Source organism: Mastigoproctus giganteus, chromosome 1 (genome assembly GCF_048544385.1).
Source record: "Mastigoproctus giganteus isolate SK-2022 chromosome 1, ASM4854438v1, whole genome shotgun sequence".
In the NCBI taxonomy this organism is placed as follows: domain Eukaryota; kingdom Metazoa; phylum Arthropoda; class Arachnida; order Uropygi; family Thelyphonidae; genus Mastigoproctus; species Mastigoproctus giganteus.
Window position 1 is genome coordinate 256,015,860 of NC_143575.1, and position 17,852 is coordinate 256,033,711.

Consider the following 17,852-nt stretch of genomic DNA (forward strand, 5'->3'; position numbering starts at 1 on the left):
CTGAATGGCTATTGAAATGCCATACAGTGTTTGCATAAATGCTTACTTTCAGAGGAGCAAAACCTTATCAGTTGAGGCAAGTACAAACGTAACAACGTATATAGATAGAACGACCAGAAGAAAGAAGCACATAATGAAGATAATGCACCTACCTCCACAGTTCTAGTGATAGTGTAGCTACACTAAAATTTAAATTCAAATGCTGCTGCTGCTCAAATAGAATATTACCTCCCTCCCCTTTACCCAAATCTAACAAACTAAGAATTGGTCTATCACTGGAATAAATTTATGGAAGCATTAAAATTTTGATTTAAGCAGCTGATTTTAATATATTTTTTTCTGAAGGGTGGTTAAAGTGACGCCTAATAAAATGCAATCCATAACTACCAAACTTTCAAACATATTTACTGCATTTTATCATATTATTTATAAACAGTAAGTTTTTTTTACCACTGAATGTTTAGTTTATATAAAATATTTTACATTTCTTTCATATACTTTACTGTACATCTCAATTTTTAATATGGACATCAATAAGACTTTATTATCAATTCTCAAACAGAACAGAACAGAAACAAGATATACTTAAAAAGGGAGAGGAAGGCATGGGAGGAGGAGGGGGAAAGACTGAATTAACTTCAAGATCATCTTTAATATCATAATAGTCATTTTTTTCAAAACAGAGAATTTGCATCTCATAGTTTTTATGACATATATACATACATATCTGTGCACTATTTTTTCTTTATCCAAGTCAGTTTTCTATTTGTAGAAACTGCTATTTGGGAATATTATAACACAATGGCAAAAATGAAATAATTCTTTTGTTCACAACAATTTTGTGCTCTTTCTTTCTTTTTTTTTAGCAAATTTATGTATAATATATTCACACTGGTAAAACAAATTTATTTCTTTTCAACATAATGAAAAATAATTTTCCCATTTAAACATTACCACCAAGGTATATTACTGACTACTGAGAGTCTAAGCAACTTAGAAGTATAGAGAGATGTTTTTGTTATTAACAGATATCAAAATATCAACCAGAAAAGAGCAACTCTAAAGGCCTATTAGAAACAATATTTAATACAAACATAAAAATTAATTTGAGATGGATGCAAAACAAACCAGTTAAAACCTAACTTTAAGATGTGCTGAGGTGGAAGGACTCTGCAAAGCAGGCAAAACAAATCTGTACTGAGAGCTGTTTCCATACTGAATAATATCCATTCAAAGACCAAGGAAATGATTTTTAAAATATTTCTTTCAGTAAGAGAGTATGTGTTAATATAACACAAATGAAACAGAAGACCCAAGAAGTTCCTTAATGTTTCCAATAAAACTTTACTGGTCATAGTCTATTTAAGATTTGTCATAGTCTATTTTATTCTTGTAAAAATGAAATTCCATTAGGTCAGCTAGCAATATAACAAGTTAAATACTAACAGTTATAGCATTATTCAACCACACTATCATTCATTCATTATTATCATACATATATATATATATATAAAAAAAAAACCTCTAGATTGCTCTGTATATACCAGAGAGGTCATTTATAATGATTTAAGGTAAATAAAATTTATTTAGAATTTATCCAAAACAAAACAATAGCAATATTTGTAAAGATATTACAAACTGAGATGTACAAAATGTCTTAGCAATGAATAACATATTTATATTTCATGTTTAGAGAATTACATCCTTTAAAAGCAAAAATAACTAGAATTCAGAAATTTCATTAAAGCAACTTCTAAACAATATTCATAGCAAAAAATTAAAATGTCAGATAAGCCCCATTTGAGATTAAGGTGGTACATAAAACACGAGAAAGGTATCACAATTAAAGGGGAAGGACCAAAGCCTAACAACAAAATGCAATTTTGCCTTGTGAAACAGATATGATATCAGAGAGAGAGCAATATTATTTTTAACTCTGTAATATCAATATTAAAAGCAGATGTTGCCAAGTTATCTATAAGTGTTATCTGTTGATCCGAATTCTTGATTATTCCAACATTTTAAATATATGAAGATGTAAGTAAAACCATTTTAGAACTACATAAAAGAGAGATATCTAATAAGTTTGCTCATTTAAACTTTATTAAAAATACCTTGTAGTTTTTCTGTGTAAAATAAGATCAACACATTTCATTTATACTGATGAAAGCAACACATGAAGTAAATTCATTGTCTTAAACTCACTATAATATTGAAACTAAATAGACCAAACTGAAGCCTTACAAAAAACTAAAGAAAGGATTTTGGACTCAAAATTACCAAAATAATATTCTATCAAACCACTGTTTGGTAATGAATACCATTATTAAAGAAATAAAAGGAAAAGATCTTTTAAAATTGAGTTCAAATACCTTTTTGTGAAGAGGAGTCTGTAGAATGGACAAAGCTTCTGCAATGCAATCAACAATTTCTTCAGCAGCTTCAGCATGTTCAATACAGTATATCATTGCATCAGCTATCTTGAATTTTTCTGGTGAAAGATTACGGAGTATATCTTCAAACTTGTCTCTTTGACTGAAATGGAAATAAAATAAAATGCATGAATTATAACTTAAAAATTCCACTTATTTTTATTGTTCTTCATTAAGAAACAAAAAGTGACAATGGCTATTCTGAGAAACAGTATGGTGTGAGAAGTGCACTGTACCTGGCTATAGATTACACTGAACTTTAACTGGTGTCATGTTTTAATTTAATATAATACAAAAAAATAAAATAAATAATAATAATAATAATAAAATAAAATAAACCCCCCCCCCATTTTATTGAATTAATTTCTACATCAGTCTTTATAATTAAAATCATTATTGATGATTGTTCTTCAGGCCTGAATAATCCCAAACCGTGAGAGAGAGGGGAGGGGAGGGAAATTATTCATAGCTTCTAGCAGCCTGTATAGTCTCCTAGTGCAGATGTCCAGCCTTTGGATTTACAATGGTGTTTGTAAACAAAGAGCAAAAGGGAGAGAGTGGGGAGATTTAATCAGCTAGCAGTCAGCTTCTTAACATACACCATGCTTGGTAAACATGCAAGCATGTTCCCGCCACTGAGTAGGAGCCATTTTCAAAAGCTGCTAAGTACTTTTTTATTACTTAAAAGTTATTGGTTTTTGTCATCATTTTGTTCAAATTTGTAGTGTAGTTATTATTTGCATTTATGTGATAAAGTAAGTGAAACTGTTTCTTACTTGACCTCAAAAATTACTCAAAAAACGAGTGTCAAAATAGGAGAGAATTGTGCTGCCATTCACTGCATCAATATAAGAATGATATAAACACTTAATTAATACTGTTTTATAGAATTCTATTAGAGTATAATTAATATTAGAAGTTTTCTAAGTTTGTAAAGTATAAATTTATAACAATAAGGGCATGATTTTACAATGCAACTGTATAACATAATACATAATGTGATTTGTACGTACTACTGTCACATAACCGGGAAATAATGTTTTATTACTGTACTTGTGTAACAATATTATTTTTAATTTAAATTTAAATTTAAAACAGCAGCAGAACAAAGATTTCAAAGTACTAGGAATGCTTTGGTTGGGGAGAGAAAGCCAACGGCAGTTCTCCTATAAATCAGGGTTTTGTGATATGTGTTACTTGCTGTATGTTTGAAGAGCAATCTGCAGTGGGATATGACACAGTCAAATGGGGGATGTAAAGGGCATGACAAGATTTTGTGCAAATTCAGTATTCTGATTGGTGAATATGAGAAATTAAAGAATAGGGTTAATGCTATCAAAGGAATTAAAATGAGGGACCCATCAATGCTAGAGCTTACAGTTATGCACCAGACAACACAGCTGAATTCCCAATGGCAGAAAGTGCTGGTTTCACAGGAAGCAATTACTGCCAATGACTATTACCAGGGAAATATATTATGCAAAAAGGACAGATGGAATGTGATCACAGTATGTCTGATAGGGTCAAAAGCTAATGAGGCTATAGAACAGTTATCTTTTAAGGGCACAAAAGGTGGTACTGTTGTAAAAGTTGGTATTAATGGCCTTAAGAACAGACAATCTGAGGATTCACTTAACAATTACAGGACAATTTAGAAAAAGGCATGAGTTAGGATTGCATTTTAAAGCATCTGGAATTTTGTTCAGATGCGAGGAAGGAGTATGTGACGAGAAAGCCTTGTCAATCAATCTGGCTGTGGAGAGATTGTGCAAGGCTTTATTTGAAGTTTCATAGCTACTTCAAATAAAGCATCCATTACACATACAAATTATTTTGAAATCTTCCAGTACATGCTTCCATCTCATATTTGTATTTCCAACTAATAGTAGACACAGGTTTAATAGACAGCCACAAAAAAAAAAAAAAAAAAATCTGAAAAATCAAAGGAAGAGATTGTACCTATTGGCCAATGTTGTTATTTGATATGCATTCAAAAATGCCAAAATTCTCTAGAATTCATTTAGAAATTGAATTAAATGATAAATAAAGAGATAAAACGGATATTAATACAGTAAAAAAATGAGTTTTTTTAATGAATTAAAAAAAAAAAAATTCTAATATGATTTTTTGGCAATAATTTCACTCTAACATTGGGCAATCAGGTTTAGTGAAAACTTTACTTGAAGTGACACAATTTGGCAAAATACTAACAAAAGGGTTTACAGTTAAATCATAAAACATTAATTACAATTTAATTTATTTCAAATAATCTAATATAAATTTTACAGCAACAATATAAAATCTAAAACTTAGGTGTAACTATTTAAGTTATATTTAGGTTACAAATAAATATATGAATTGAACTTTATTAAATATACCATTATTCCTGACTTACTTATCTGTTAGGGCACCTTTTTTGGGTTCCTCTTTAGTGGTCTTTTCTACTAGCTCTTCTGGCATACCTTGCAGGTAAGGGTTTAAAGGTGGAGGTTTCCATATGGAACCATCAATAAACATTCGAAACTCCTCAACACGCCACTTACTTGGATGATCACCCTTTTTCAAAGTAAAAGTAAGATATTAGTTTGTACTGCTGATCAAATAACAACAGTTTTATTTACATTTCAAATTTAGTGAAATATAAATAAAACTGTTAAACTGTTTGATTTCATGGTCTCTATTTTACATTTTAGTCATTTAACATGCTTTTTTTCAGTCCCAATGAAAATTCTATAAGAATAAGTTCAAAATTTTCTTGAAATTTTACATCTCTGGCTACCTTCTGGTTATTCTCAATCTTGTATTCAACTGTCATGCTCTACCATCATTGGTAAATATGGCAATAATAAAGTTTACTTATATACACTGTGCTGCCACTTTATTAGGTACACCCCTGCTATGCACACAGCAACATTGCAAGTCACATGACCACAGTTGTGGATATAAATGTAGCAGAACAACCTTTCTAGTATCAGTTAAGCGTATAAACCGTAGTAAGAATGGGGAAAAGGAGTGATCTAACGGATTTCGAACGTGTCATGGTAGTAGGTGCAAGATGTGCTGGACAAAGCATCTCTGAAACGGCAGCTCTCCTGAACTTTTCACATACCAGTTTCAAGGGTGTATCAAAAATGGTGCAACGAACAGAAAACATCCTCTCAACGACACTCCTGTGGAAGAAAATCGCTTGTTGATGAGAGAGGTCAGAGGAGGATGGGTAGAATTGCACAAGCAAACAGACAGGCCACAACGTCGCACATCACATCAGAATACAACCTTGGTGCACATAAAATATCGCAAAGGACCACTAGTTGCCCTTTGTTGCGAATGGGCTACAACAGCTAATGGCCACATCGTGTACCTTTGTTATCAGTGAAGAACAAGACAGCATGCCTCCTGTGGGCACAGCAACACCAGCACTGGACTATCGAGGATTGGAAAACAGTTGCTTGGTCTGATGAGTCGAAGTTCCTGGTGCATCATGTTGATGGGAGGCTCAGAATTTGGCTAAAACAACATGAATCCATGGACCCGTCATGTCTGACGACTGCTATGCAAGGTGGTGGGGGGAATGTTTTCAACATGTTGGTTTCATTGATACCCACAGATTCACATCTGAATGCCACATCGTACCTAAACATTGTTGCTGACCAAGCGCATCTGTTCATGTTGACAGTTTATCCTCAGTCACATGGTTACTTCTAACAGGATAATGCGCCGGTGCACAAAGCCTGAATCACTATGGAATGGTTCCAGGAACATGACAATGACTTTTCTGAATGCAGTGGCCCATTCAGTCTGTGGATCTCAATCCTATTGAACATCTTTGGAATGAGCTGGAAAGGGCTGTTCGCTGCAGGCCTACACCACCGTCAAATCTCAAGGAACTGTGTGACACACTCATGTCTACATGGTACTCCATTCCTAGATGAATTCAGGCTGTTTTGAAGGCTAAAGGAGGCTCAACATGCTACTAGGTAGGTGTACCTAATAAAGTGGCAGCACAGTGTATATTGACAATGTGGTAGTGTACGTTGTCTATGGTACTAAAATGATTTTATGTATATGCTGCACCTCACATAAATTTCAGCAGAAGATATATATCAATAACAGATGATCAGTAACTTCTGGAGATCTGATTCATTCATATTTATCCACAATTCATGTACACGACTATTAAGGTCCATTTGTGGTGTTTTCTTTCTTCATGTGGTCAATATCCAGAATAACTGCACAGATCATGGCAAAAATCTTGCTAATACCCACAGCTGGGACAGCTCTTATAGTAGGACAGAGTGCCAAAAGCATCTGTTGTTGTTTTGTGGTTGCAGTAATGTGCTGCTTAAGTTACAGGACAGGATAACATGCCTAGGGGATGACAACTTTGCTGACATTGACAACTAACTGAGACAGTAAAAATCATTAGTACACAAGATTAGATTGTTTACAAGAACTACTGTATAACATTCAACTGTCATGCCACAACCTGGGTCAGAGAATATAAAAGCACCCATAAGCTTAGTACTGCCCTACAAAGAATAAACAAAACCCAAGAAAACTGCTACCTTTAGCAATAACACAGTGACCTACCTCCAATGCTACTACTAAACAGCTCACTCCCAGTGGTATAACAGCATTTAGATAATGCTGACTCTGCACAGGCAGACCAATACTGCTACCAAACCATAAGATCCACAAGCTGCAGCAGTGCAGAGGCAGGAGGCACTGCTGGCTTGCACAGTTCATTGATAAATCTAGACTATGTCTTTGATGTACTGATGGCAAATACATGCATGGAGGCAAGTGAGGTATTTATCATTCAATGTTGTATCAGATGAGTATCCGGACTAACAGTATGGGATCGCACATCCTAGTTTATTTTTCCGACATCAAAATCCATACTCTTTTCTGGGTTGGTTGGTTGGTTGATTGGTTGTTTTAGGATTTCATGGTGCATTAGCATCTAAGGCTATAATGTGCCAAGTCAACTCTTTTCTGGGGTCCACATAAATTTGTTGCAAGACAATTGGTTGCTATGACTATTTTGGTGCATCACACAGAGATCGGAAATTAACACAACCAATGAAGTAAAAGGTTTAGGAAACAAGAGAATTTTGGCGACTTAGAAAGGAGGAATGCAGAAATTTAGAAAAAGTAAAATAATATATTTTTTATCCATTTATTTTGAATAAAAAGATTCGCACCGATATTTCTTATAGGCAGGTTGGAAAGTGAGCATGTGCTTATTTCAGCATGACTCCATCCATATTGTAATACCTTTAATCCAGATAAGATTATTTATTATTATTATTTTTTTAACATATCTACTCAGTTGAATCCTATGCTTTTCTAAGAGCATGAATTAGTTGGGGGTTGGGAAGCTAGAAGCAAATCAGAGGCACAGAAACTGAGTGAAAGGAACAGAAATGAAGATTATCACTCTGAAAGTTGTTAAAGCCATACACCGCTTTAGTAACTTGTACTGTTTGAGGGTTGCGAAGCCAGAATAAACTCATTTACACAATCCTCAGGGAAGATTACCCACATATCCTTAATCCATTCATGGTACTAGCCTACTAACTTCTTTCATTAAAAACTATAGCACAGGGTACAAACTGAATTTCTGAAGATGAGCATTACCCAGATGACATCACTTAGCGATCTCTAGTTTTGGTCTCTGGACATGAAAGTAATGTGCGAAAAAGGTTCTCTTGTATCCAAATCTTTAACCTATCTGTGGCACTTTTTTTTAAATAGGATCTCCTAAAACAAAGTAGAATGCACATTAAAAATTGAAGTTGGACAGTATGCTCCATCAAAAATATAAAATATTAAGAATAGTATTGTGATCACTAAATTCACCATTTACAGCATAGCATGTTAAAAGTTTGCATTTTCTGTCTGCTTTGCAATACACAGAATTCTACCAATGAATTCACCAAATTGTCACATACAGGAAAATGTCATTCACTGAATTGTCATGTATGCCAAAATTGTCTCGCAACAAATTGACGTGATCTCTCTTTTCTGGAACTAGCGGCTGTACTATTTCCTTAGGGATTTACCAGGCAGTATCTTAATAATGGCAAACTCCACACACACACATGTCATCAGGGATTTCCAACATGTAATGGATATGCTTCCTTGACCCATGTATTCACAAGATCAATCATACACTGAGTATGTGTGGGATCTCACTGTGGTGTAACTCTGTAAGGACATGCAGATGCAACGTGGATGAATACTCTAAAGCAGGCCTGGGCAAACTTTTTGGCTGAAGGGCCACATTAGGAATTCAAAAAGAAGGTGGGTCGCACGTAAAATACTATTTTTAGATATATATTATTTGTTATCATGAAGAAGAAATATAAGATAAAAAAAAATTATTCACTAACAACCAAGAATTTAATGAGATGGATGGAATTGTTTTACATCTTTTAACATTTTTTTAATTTCGGGTGTTAATTTTGTAGTTGAGATGCTTAAAACTGCTTGTAAATGTTCATCGGTGATGTTTGATCGTAAAAATTTTTTATTTAGATTCATGATGGAAAATGTTTGTTCACATATGTAGGTTGATCCAAAAATAACCAACATTTTCCTCACGACGGTGCAATTCCCTTAAATCAGTATCACACTGAAGATCTATAATCTGAAGTTGTAGTTCACTCAGTGTACTATCAATTTCTATTGAAAATGGATCGCGCACTAATGCCAAACTTGTCTCAATTTTTTGGAAGTCGCCAAATCTTCGTGAAAAGTCGTCATTGATAATTTCACAATATTTTTCAAATTTATTTTCTGGAATCTTCAGCAACTTCATGGTTGGAAAGTGGTCTACCTTGTTAATCAATAAATGTCGAAGGAACAACTGGAGTTTTAATTGAAATCCATTCAAACTTTTTACCATATCACGCATATAAATTTTTCCCTTGTAACATGGTGTTGAAAGTATTTAAGTGTGTCATGATGTCCAGGGTAAACGCAAAATCACAAATCCAGTTATTATCAGTTAATTCGGGAAAGTCCATAATATTTTTCAGTTTTAAAAATAGAATGATGTCATCTTTAAGATCCCATTCGTGCCGAAGAACTTTTCCTAAGCTAAACCATCAAATTTGGTTATGATAAGGAATATCTGTGTACTCAGATTCAATATCTTGAAGAAAATTAACGAATTGTCTGTGTTTCAGGCTCCTTGATCATATTAAATTTACTAGTTTAATAATACAAGATGTGACATGTTCAACTTTTAACACATTTTTACATAATACTTGTTGATGTATGAATTGTAATTAAATTATAATCAGGATAATTTTCACAAATTTTATCCTGAATTTTCTTTAACGCTCCAAAATTTTTATCTGTCAAACTTGGTGCTCCATCAGTTGTTATGCTTACCATTTTGTTCCATTGTAAACTATATCTTGTTAAGCATTTTTCAACTTTTTCAAATATATCAGCTCCCGTTGTTTGGTCTTTAAGAGATTCCATTGAAAGAAGGTCTTCAATAATTTAAAAATTAGAGGTACATCCATGTATGAAAATTAATAACTGTGCAGTATTCTTTTGGTCGTTACTTTCTTTGAGAGCTATCGAGTACCACGTTATGGATTCTAATACCGATAATAATTGCTCATTCAAATTTGTATCGATACATTCAATTCTTCTTACTACGGTTCGCCGAGATAAACTTATATTCTGAAATTTGTGTTTAATGTCAGGAAATATAATTCCAGAAGCTTCAGTCATACATTCTTTAATGTAGTCTCCATCAGAAAAAGGGTTGTTGCTTTTTGCAATTATATGAGAAATAACAAAACTTGCCTCTACAGTAGCTTCTTGTTCCTCAGTCAGCCACGTAAACACATTTTGTTATCAGGATAAATTTTGAATCAATCCATCAGTAGTTTTCTTTCTCGCTTCGGAGTTAAATTGGCACCATATTCGGAATGTTTAGAAGTGAAATGTCTTTTAATATTGTACTTTTTCAATGCTGAGACTCTCCCGGCAGATGAGACAAATAGTCTTGTTATTTATTTTAGCAAAAAAATATTTTGTGTTCCACTCTTCATTGAAGACACGATGCTCTTGTTGAATTTTTCGTTTTTTATTCACTTTTAAAAGGGCGTAAATATTATTTTTATCGCTACTGGCACCAAGATGATAACCGAAGATAACGCAAAAAAACTAACTGCAGGATGACCGTCAGAGAAAACAGATTGGAACTGCAGCCGGTCAGCAGTCCTATCTTATTACTCCACCATAAAGCCGTCATCATCATCACTGGTTGTCTGTTACCGTAGTACTGTAATTGCAAATCATACTGTTGGCTCGCTCCGGTTCGTGCACAATTTCAAATTCTATCTCAATTTGAACAATACAGAGATGATAAAACAATTTACAAGTCGACAAATTCTATAATGTATTACATATACAAATTTATTTTTCAAAAAGGCGTCGCAAAAGGCATAAAATAAGAAAACTTTTTTCGAAAATACAATTAAAGCTCTTGGGCTTCGCAAAAAATGTGCGGCAGGCCGCATGCGGCCCACAGGCCATAGTTTGCCCGGGCCTGCTCTAAAGGATGTTATTGTTGATTTCAATGACAATAAACCCTCACCATCCAAATACCTATATTAGATGCCCAGGCTGCATACTGAATAAAGGTTGATATAATGCATGTGCTTAATCTGTCACCAATTCCTCAATGCTACATTCCATTTTTCAAAAACATAAAATCAATTTACTGTATATACTAACAAATATCGTATATTACAGTTATCACGTAAATCAGAAATACTTTAATTATTTAAATAATTAACTCCCCTCTTCTTTTATACACACAGAAAAATTATAAAAACCATTATACATACCTGAAGAATAGAGAAAAGTCTCCATCTATAATATACATGTGCAGGACTCTGGTTATCAAACAGAAACCTAAATAAAATCAACACACAAAAAAAGTTTTCCATTATATGGATAAAGGACATAAGGCATAGTATGGCTGCATAAGGGAAAAAGGATTGTGGAAATAATAGACAAGTTGCATATATATCATAAGTCAGGTATAAAAGTCATGAATTGCATAAATCTCATAAATACGATAGAATAAATAAACCTCCCCATCATCATCATCCTCAGCCATTTTCAATCCACTGCAGGATGAAGGCCTCTCCAGCAACTTTCCAGTTCCTTCTGTTTTGTGCAATGGCCATCCATTTACTACCCACAAACTCATGAATTTCATCTGTCCATCTCTGTTGTTGTCTTTCAGGTTTTCTTCTAGCTCCTCTTGGGTGAAAGGTAAACTGCAGCCATTATCAATCCACTGCAAGATGGAAGCCTCCTCAACAATTCATGCTGAGGGAAAAATGCAGCTAAAATCTGCCATGCTGGTCCAGTGCGGATTGGCAGATCGACCATATTTAGCAGTCAGGGGCTTGAACCCCAGTCTACTCAAGGAGCGTGTGCTACTGCACTCCCGCTCCTGACCACTTGGCTACGGAGGCCTACGCTCCTCTTGGGTACCATTCTGTTATTTTCTTAGTAAACCTCCCCACGAAAAGGTAATTGTAGCTGAGGGTGTAAACCCAGACACTTTAGAATATTCTAAGGAAATTTTACCTCACTATATACAAGGGAAGACTTCCCTACTGAAAAAACAGAAAACACAAATATAGGTCTTATAGGATTGTTAAAAGTCATCAACATCAAAGATGTGTTGACAATATAGCATTAACATGAAATGAAATTCCAAGCTGAACATTTACAAAATCTGGGAGAATACTTTGGCCCAAAGTTTTTCAACCAATCTCTGCTTAACTTACATTATCCCTTCCCTCTTTAAAAATACACTGTCTGATGTCCAAGGCACACTGCATTGTGCAGTACATTGCACTCACCTAAAACAAACAACTCACCCAAGGTCAGCTGTTTGTTCCAAACTTTATTTGTACCAGTAAAATTATTTGTTATTGTAATTTTGTTGAATTTTGTGCGAGAGAAAACTGTAAAAGATTGTAAAAAATCATAAAAAAAGCTAAGATTTTTCACTCAGTTTGTTTCAAAAGAGACATTAAGTTTCCACTTCACTTTAAAGAAACCCAAATTTTATTAGACATTTTTATTAGAGATAATATACCATGTATTACTGGCTGTAATGCAAGGTGTACAACATGGAACCCCAACTGGTGGACCCACAAAAACAGCAGCAAAGAAAAGATTTTGGTCTTACATCAAAAGACTGATGGTTCAGAAAGTTTTACAAGTGACGGATGGCTTGGATGTTGAACAAATGGTATGGTATGGTATTTGTGTATAGAGTATAGCCAGAAGAGATCATCTGCTGATCAGTTTGTTGTACACACATTTACAAACGATTCCAGTTCATATCAACAGGGAAAGATTAACAGGAGAACAAGTTTACAAATGGATGAAACATGTCTAAATTATAAGATGTTACCTACAAAAATGGTAAAAAAGAGAAGAGACTCACAAATTGCTGCTTTTTGTTGGTGGTAAGTCAACTAATCCAAGAGCTTTCAAAAATATAAATTTTTTACCTTTATCAGTTTACTACCACTCATAAAAATCAGCATGGACGAACTCTGCATTATTCAAAGAATTTTTTTATTATTATTTTTCATGAATTTGTAGAGTTAGTTAAGAAACACTTCAAGAAAAATAAACATCTGAAAAGGCGATTCTCTTTTTCTTTCTGGATAATATGCCTTCACATTTCAATTGTGAGGAACTTAAAGAAGGGGACAAAGTTTTACCAACAAATGTAACTTCCTCGATTCTGTGGATCAAGGGGTTCTAAAATGTCTAAAAAGATTTTAGAGTTCAGTTTTGGAAAAAAATAGAAGATATGAATATAAGTCTATAATATAGAACTCAGTGTTTTCCCCAGAAAATTTTGACAGCCAGGTGGCATTATGAAGTAGCTGGGTGGGAAAGTGTAATACTTCGCAATATTATAAAATTTTCTGTTGTTTATAAATGTGACTTAAGTGATCCAGAGCAAAAATTAATTGCATAATTTAACATTATTGTTAAAGTATGTTTGAATTAATACTGATCGGGATCAGTGAACAGTAGCATATGGTACTGCGAGAATTGCTTAAATTTTAGCAGGGCGGCCAGTTTAATTCACCGGACAGTGTGCCCATTCGATAGGTTCTGGAGAGAACACTGAAACTGATAAAATAACCAACATCAAAGATGTGTTTACAATATAGCATTAGCCTGGAATGAAATTCCACGCTGAAAATTTAGTAAATCTTGAAAACTTTGGCCTGTGGTTGATAACACTAATGAAAATTCTGAGCTACAAGAAGATAATGAAGAACATAGTTTACTAACTGATTTCAGATAAGCTGGGGATTTCAAAAGTACGCAAGAAGACTAATAATGGATTCCATAAAAATTTCCAACAGATTGGTGACTATTTGTTGAAAAATTAAATTACGGATTATGCAGAAATCCTACATACCATGACAAAAACATGGATCTAAATGTGAAGAAGAGATAAAATGAAGTAGGGGACCAAAATTTCATCATGTAGGAGACACCAAAAAGCCCTAGACACAGATTTACATCATACTAAACAACAGAATAATTCAATAGTCAATGATGTGATAAATGTCGAGGGCCTATGCTACAAAACACCATAATTCATTATATAACTGATGAAATTTACTGATTTTATGTAAAAGGATGTGTTTTAAATGAAAATGAAATTTTCAAAACACTTATGTATACTTTATGATTCCCTGTTTTCACCAACTTTTTCAATTAACTGACGACACTGAATAAGAGGGTTTCTATTGCATGGTATGTTTTAAATTACTGTTGACAAATCACACAGTATACATCCCATCTGCAACATTTGTGACACGGAATTTCACAGAAATCCAGTTTTATTTTTTCATTAGGATAATCTGTTATTGTCTTGAATATTCAATGATCCCTAGACCTGCCCATCATCACCTCCACTAGTTTTTTTTTAAAAATAATATGAAAGGTAACATTACTTTTATAGTTTATTAAATTTAATCTTAAATAGTTGTATTTTTAAAAGTTATTATGGAAGATAATCCCAACTACAAGGGCTTTTTCCAAAGACTGAAAGATAAAAATTTATCAGTAAATGCAATTTAAAAGTTTGTTTTATCCAATTTTCGCATGGGTTGCAAGTATTAAACAGCATATAACATCCCAAAATATGGATACTCTCCTCTCTCTCTCTATTGAAGTATGAAACAAAAAAGTGCAGGAATTTGAAAAGGATTTCCCATACCTTGTTGTGAATTCCTTAAGTAGAATAGTTAATTTTTTAAAACCTTCCAACTTGAAGTATTTTTTTCCTCAAGTGCATTCATTATCATTTTTTCTCAAATTGAGTTCATACATGCTGTGACTTAAAGATGCACAGCACCTGAGTTGGGAAATTGCATTTTTTTAATCCCACCCCCAAAGTGGTGTAAAATTCATGTAAAACCATATCATTAGGAGTTGTATACAAATTCCTAACTAGAAATAAAGAGAGATTTTGACTTTCCTCAGCATAAAGTGCTTCAAGTCCTAATAATTCAGTTCTACTGACCCATGTACATGCCACCAAAGGAAGAACTTATTGCTAAGTAGCAAAAATAAGCAAAAATGTGACAAGCACCAAATTACAGCTGTTTTAATTATTAGTTTCACTAACCTAAATATATATGTCATAATTTTCCCTCAATTAATTTGCACTACTCTATATCAGAAACATGATCACCATCATCATCATCAGCCATTTTCAATCCACTGCAGGATGAAGGCCTCTCCAGCAATTTTCCAGTTCCTTCTGTTTTGAGCACTGGCCATCCATTTACTACCCACAAACTCATGAATTTCATCTATCCATCTCCGCCTTTGTCTTCCAGGTTACAGAAGATAAATTATTATTCATAATTAATGAATGTTATGCTATATTAGTGACTTTTTATACAAAAAAAAAAAAAAAAAACTTGCTAGTAATTTTTCATGCCCAAACTTGTGTTAAAAGGTTTTTAGATAAAATGAAATGAGCTTTTTTTCTACTTTTCATTCCTTTTTTAGACATCAGAACTATTCTTAATTTCATTTTAGTTCCTTTAAAAAAGTAGCATGATAGTTAATTAGTTGAACTTGTCTCATGTATATGGCTGGTTGGTTGGCTGGTAAGCTGCTGGAGAGGGGGGGGGGGTTAATCATGCATCTCGTTGACCTTGGTAATAACACATCAGTTCATATGATCTGCCTATACAAATGATTCAAAAGGATTTTAAAGTGAATGTTACGTTCATGGGCATATGGCATGCCAAGGCACTAACTGTGTCTATCAGTTCAAAAATACCATAAAAGTGTCATGTGCTGCATAATGACATGAGGTAAATTATATAATATAAGGTAAATTAACAAACTTTTGTTATAGCTCCCTTCGATTTTGTTATAATGATGTTTCTTGTGTACATGACAGTTAACAATGGATCACTCACAGCATTAGTCAGAGGTGCTCAAAGATAATAATCTATACAAAAAATCATTTACAGATGGCCAATTTCTCACAATATTAAATATTAATTACTAAATATAAAAGTAATAATTCACCTGATTTACATACACAATAAAGAATAAATAGTTGTACTATTTTATCTAAGCTGTTACTTTTATTTTGTTAAAATAAACACTCGAATAACACAAGCCTCACCGAATCAATTTATTTCAAGGATGGAATTATTTTTGCTGTGCTAATGCAAACTGTGTGTAAAAAGGTGTGAAACAATTAAATTGCTACACTAGTTAAAAATAACTTCCAATATTTCTTTTTAAATTAGTTACCTGAACATAGGATTGTTCAGTTCCCTGTTCATTATCATAGCTTCAAACATGGGTCCCTCTCGAACCACGAATTCAATCATGCGATGAATTAGACACAGCAGGCTCCTATAAGAAAAGGCAAAAAGGACTTCAATATTTCCATGGTGAATAAAACATCAAATTTAGGAAGATCTGCTATCATTGTATAAGACGGTGATAACAGATCACAGAAATACCCAAACTGTTTTTTATTTATTTTTTATTTTATCAAGCAATGAAAAGAATTTTTAATGATTTGGCAAGGTATGGTTTTCCACTATTTAAAAAAAAAAAAAAAAAATTACAAATGGTAACATATTTCATATTATAGAAAAAATTCACACAAATGTACATCTGGATTAAATTTTTCATATTTTATTTTATATACATTTTCCATTGAAAATGTCAGTTACAGCAAATTTTAAACTACCAGTGGCAGAAGAAATAGGCAATCAAGCAGCATGTCAATAAAGTTGCAGAAACTCAACATGAATTGTAATAAGATAAACTGAAACTGTTTTAGCTTTCAAATATAAAGACAAAATATAGGGAGGAAAAAGCCAAATAAACAAAAATCAGTTACTTTTATTATAAATTTCATGCAAATAAATATTATCAATTAATTTGCATGTTAGAAATTTTAACAGTACTAATAACTTTTAATTATAAAAAAAGAAAATATTTTAATACCAGGTATTTCATATATATAGGGGAAAAAAACAAAAAAAAAAAAAAAAAAAAAATTTAATTCTGGCACAATTTTTGTACACATGCCTCTGCATTTAAGGGCTACTAAATGATTTATTAATTTTGAATTTTCTTATACATATATGGTTTAATCAAAAAATAATAGTTTTGAATGTTTATATTTCTTCTATGTCTGGATAAAATGTGCAAGACATAGGAGTTTATTATTTAAGAAAATAACATTCCATGTGATTCCTGTATATCACAAGTGCATTTGTCGATTGAAGTTTACCATAATTGCAGCCAGTATTTCTTCATTTATGATTTAACCTTTAAGTTCTTCAATACGCCTGTTGACAATGTTCTTCAGGAATACGAAGAGGAAATAATCACAGGGATTCAGATACAGTGAGTATGGTGGTCCATCCAATCCAATATTGCCCAGGATATTAATTAGAGTTGATATCCTATCATTAAAATGTTCATTCACAAAATGTACTGTATTTGCAATATGTGGTTTTGCCCCAATATTGTTGGAAAAAGATTTCATCCATGTTCACTTTCATGACTTGTGGAGATGGAACAAAGTGGTGTTGAAGATGTTTCAGGTAGCATTCTGCATTAATTATATCATCCACAAAGACTTGTACAATTATTCAAGATGATTGAAAGTAGTAGTAGTGGCAGATGATGCAAGAAAGCAAGCTTATACAGCATCAGCAAAAAAAAAAAAAGTGCCAACACTTCCCATATCACCTGTTTGCACCCTCTAACAGTTTATCTAATTCTTCCTTGAATTTATTCAAACTATCCATCTGCACAACACCAAATGGAAGTTTGTTTTAA

The 17,852-nt window shown here is 33.1% G+C and overlaps 1 protein-coding gene across 2 annotated transcripts in view; it reads right to left on the reverse strand.

The window, feature by feature from the left end:
• LOC150091801 (U2 snRNP-associated SURP motif-containing protein) overlaps positions 1-17,852 on the reverse strand; it is a 333,597-nt gene that overhangs the window by 88,216 nt on the left and 227,529 nt on the right. For both annotated transcript variants that reach the window (XM_090385786.1, XM_090385781.1), the window contains exons 11-14: positions 16,302-16,406; positions 11,309-11,375; positions 4,828-4,988; positions 2,373-2,535 (exon numbers count right to left, since the gene is read on the reverse strand). In XM_090385786.1, the coding sequence (XP_090241912.1) occupies positions 2,373-2,535; positions 4,828-4,988; positions 11,309-11,375; positions 16,302-16,406 (496 nt within the window). The remainder of the gene's footprint in view (positions 1-2,372; positions 2,536-4,827; positions 4,989-11,308; positions 11,376-16,301; positions 16,407-17,852) is intronic.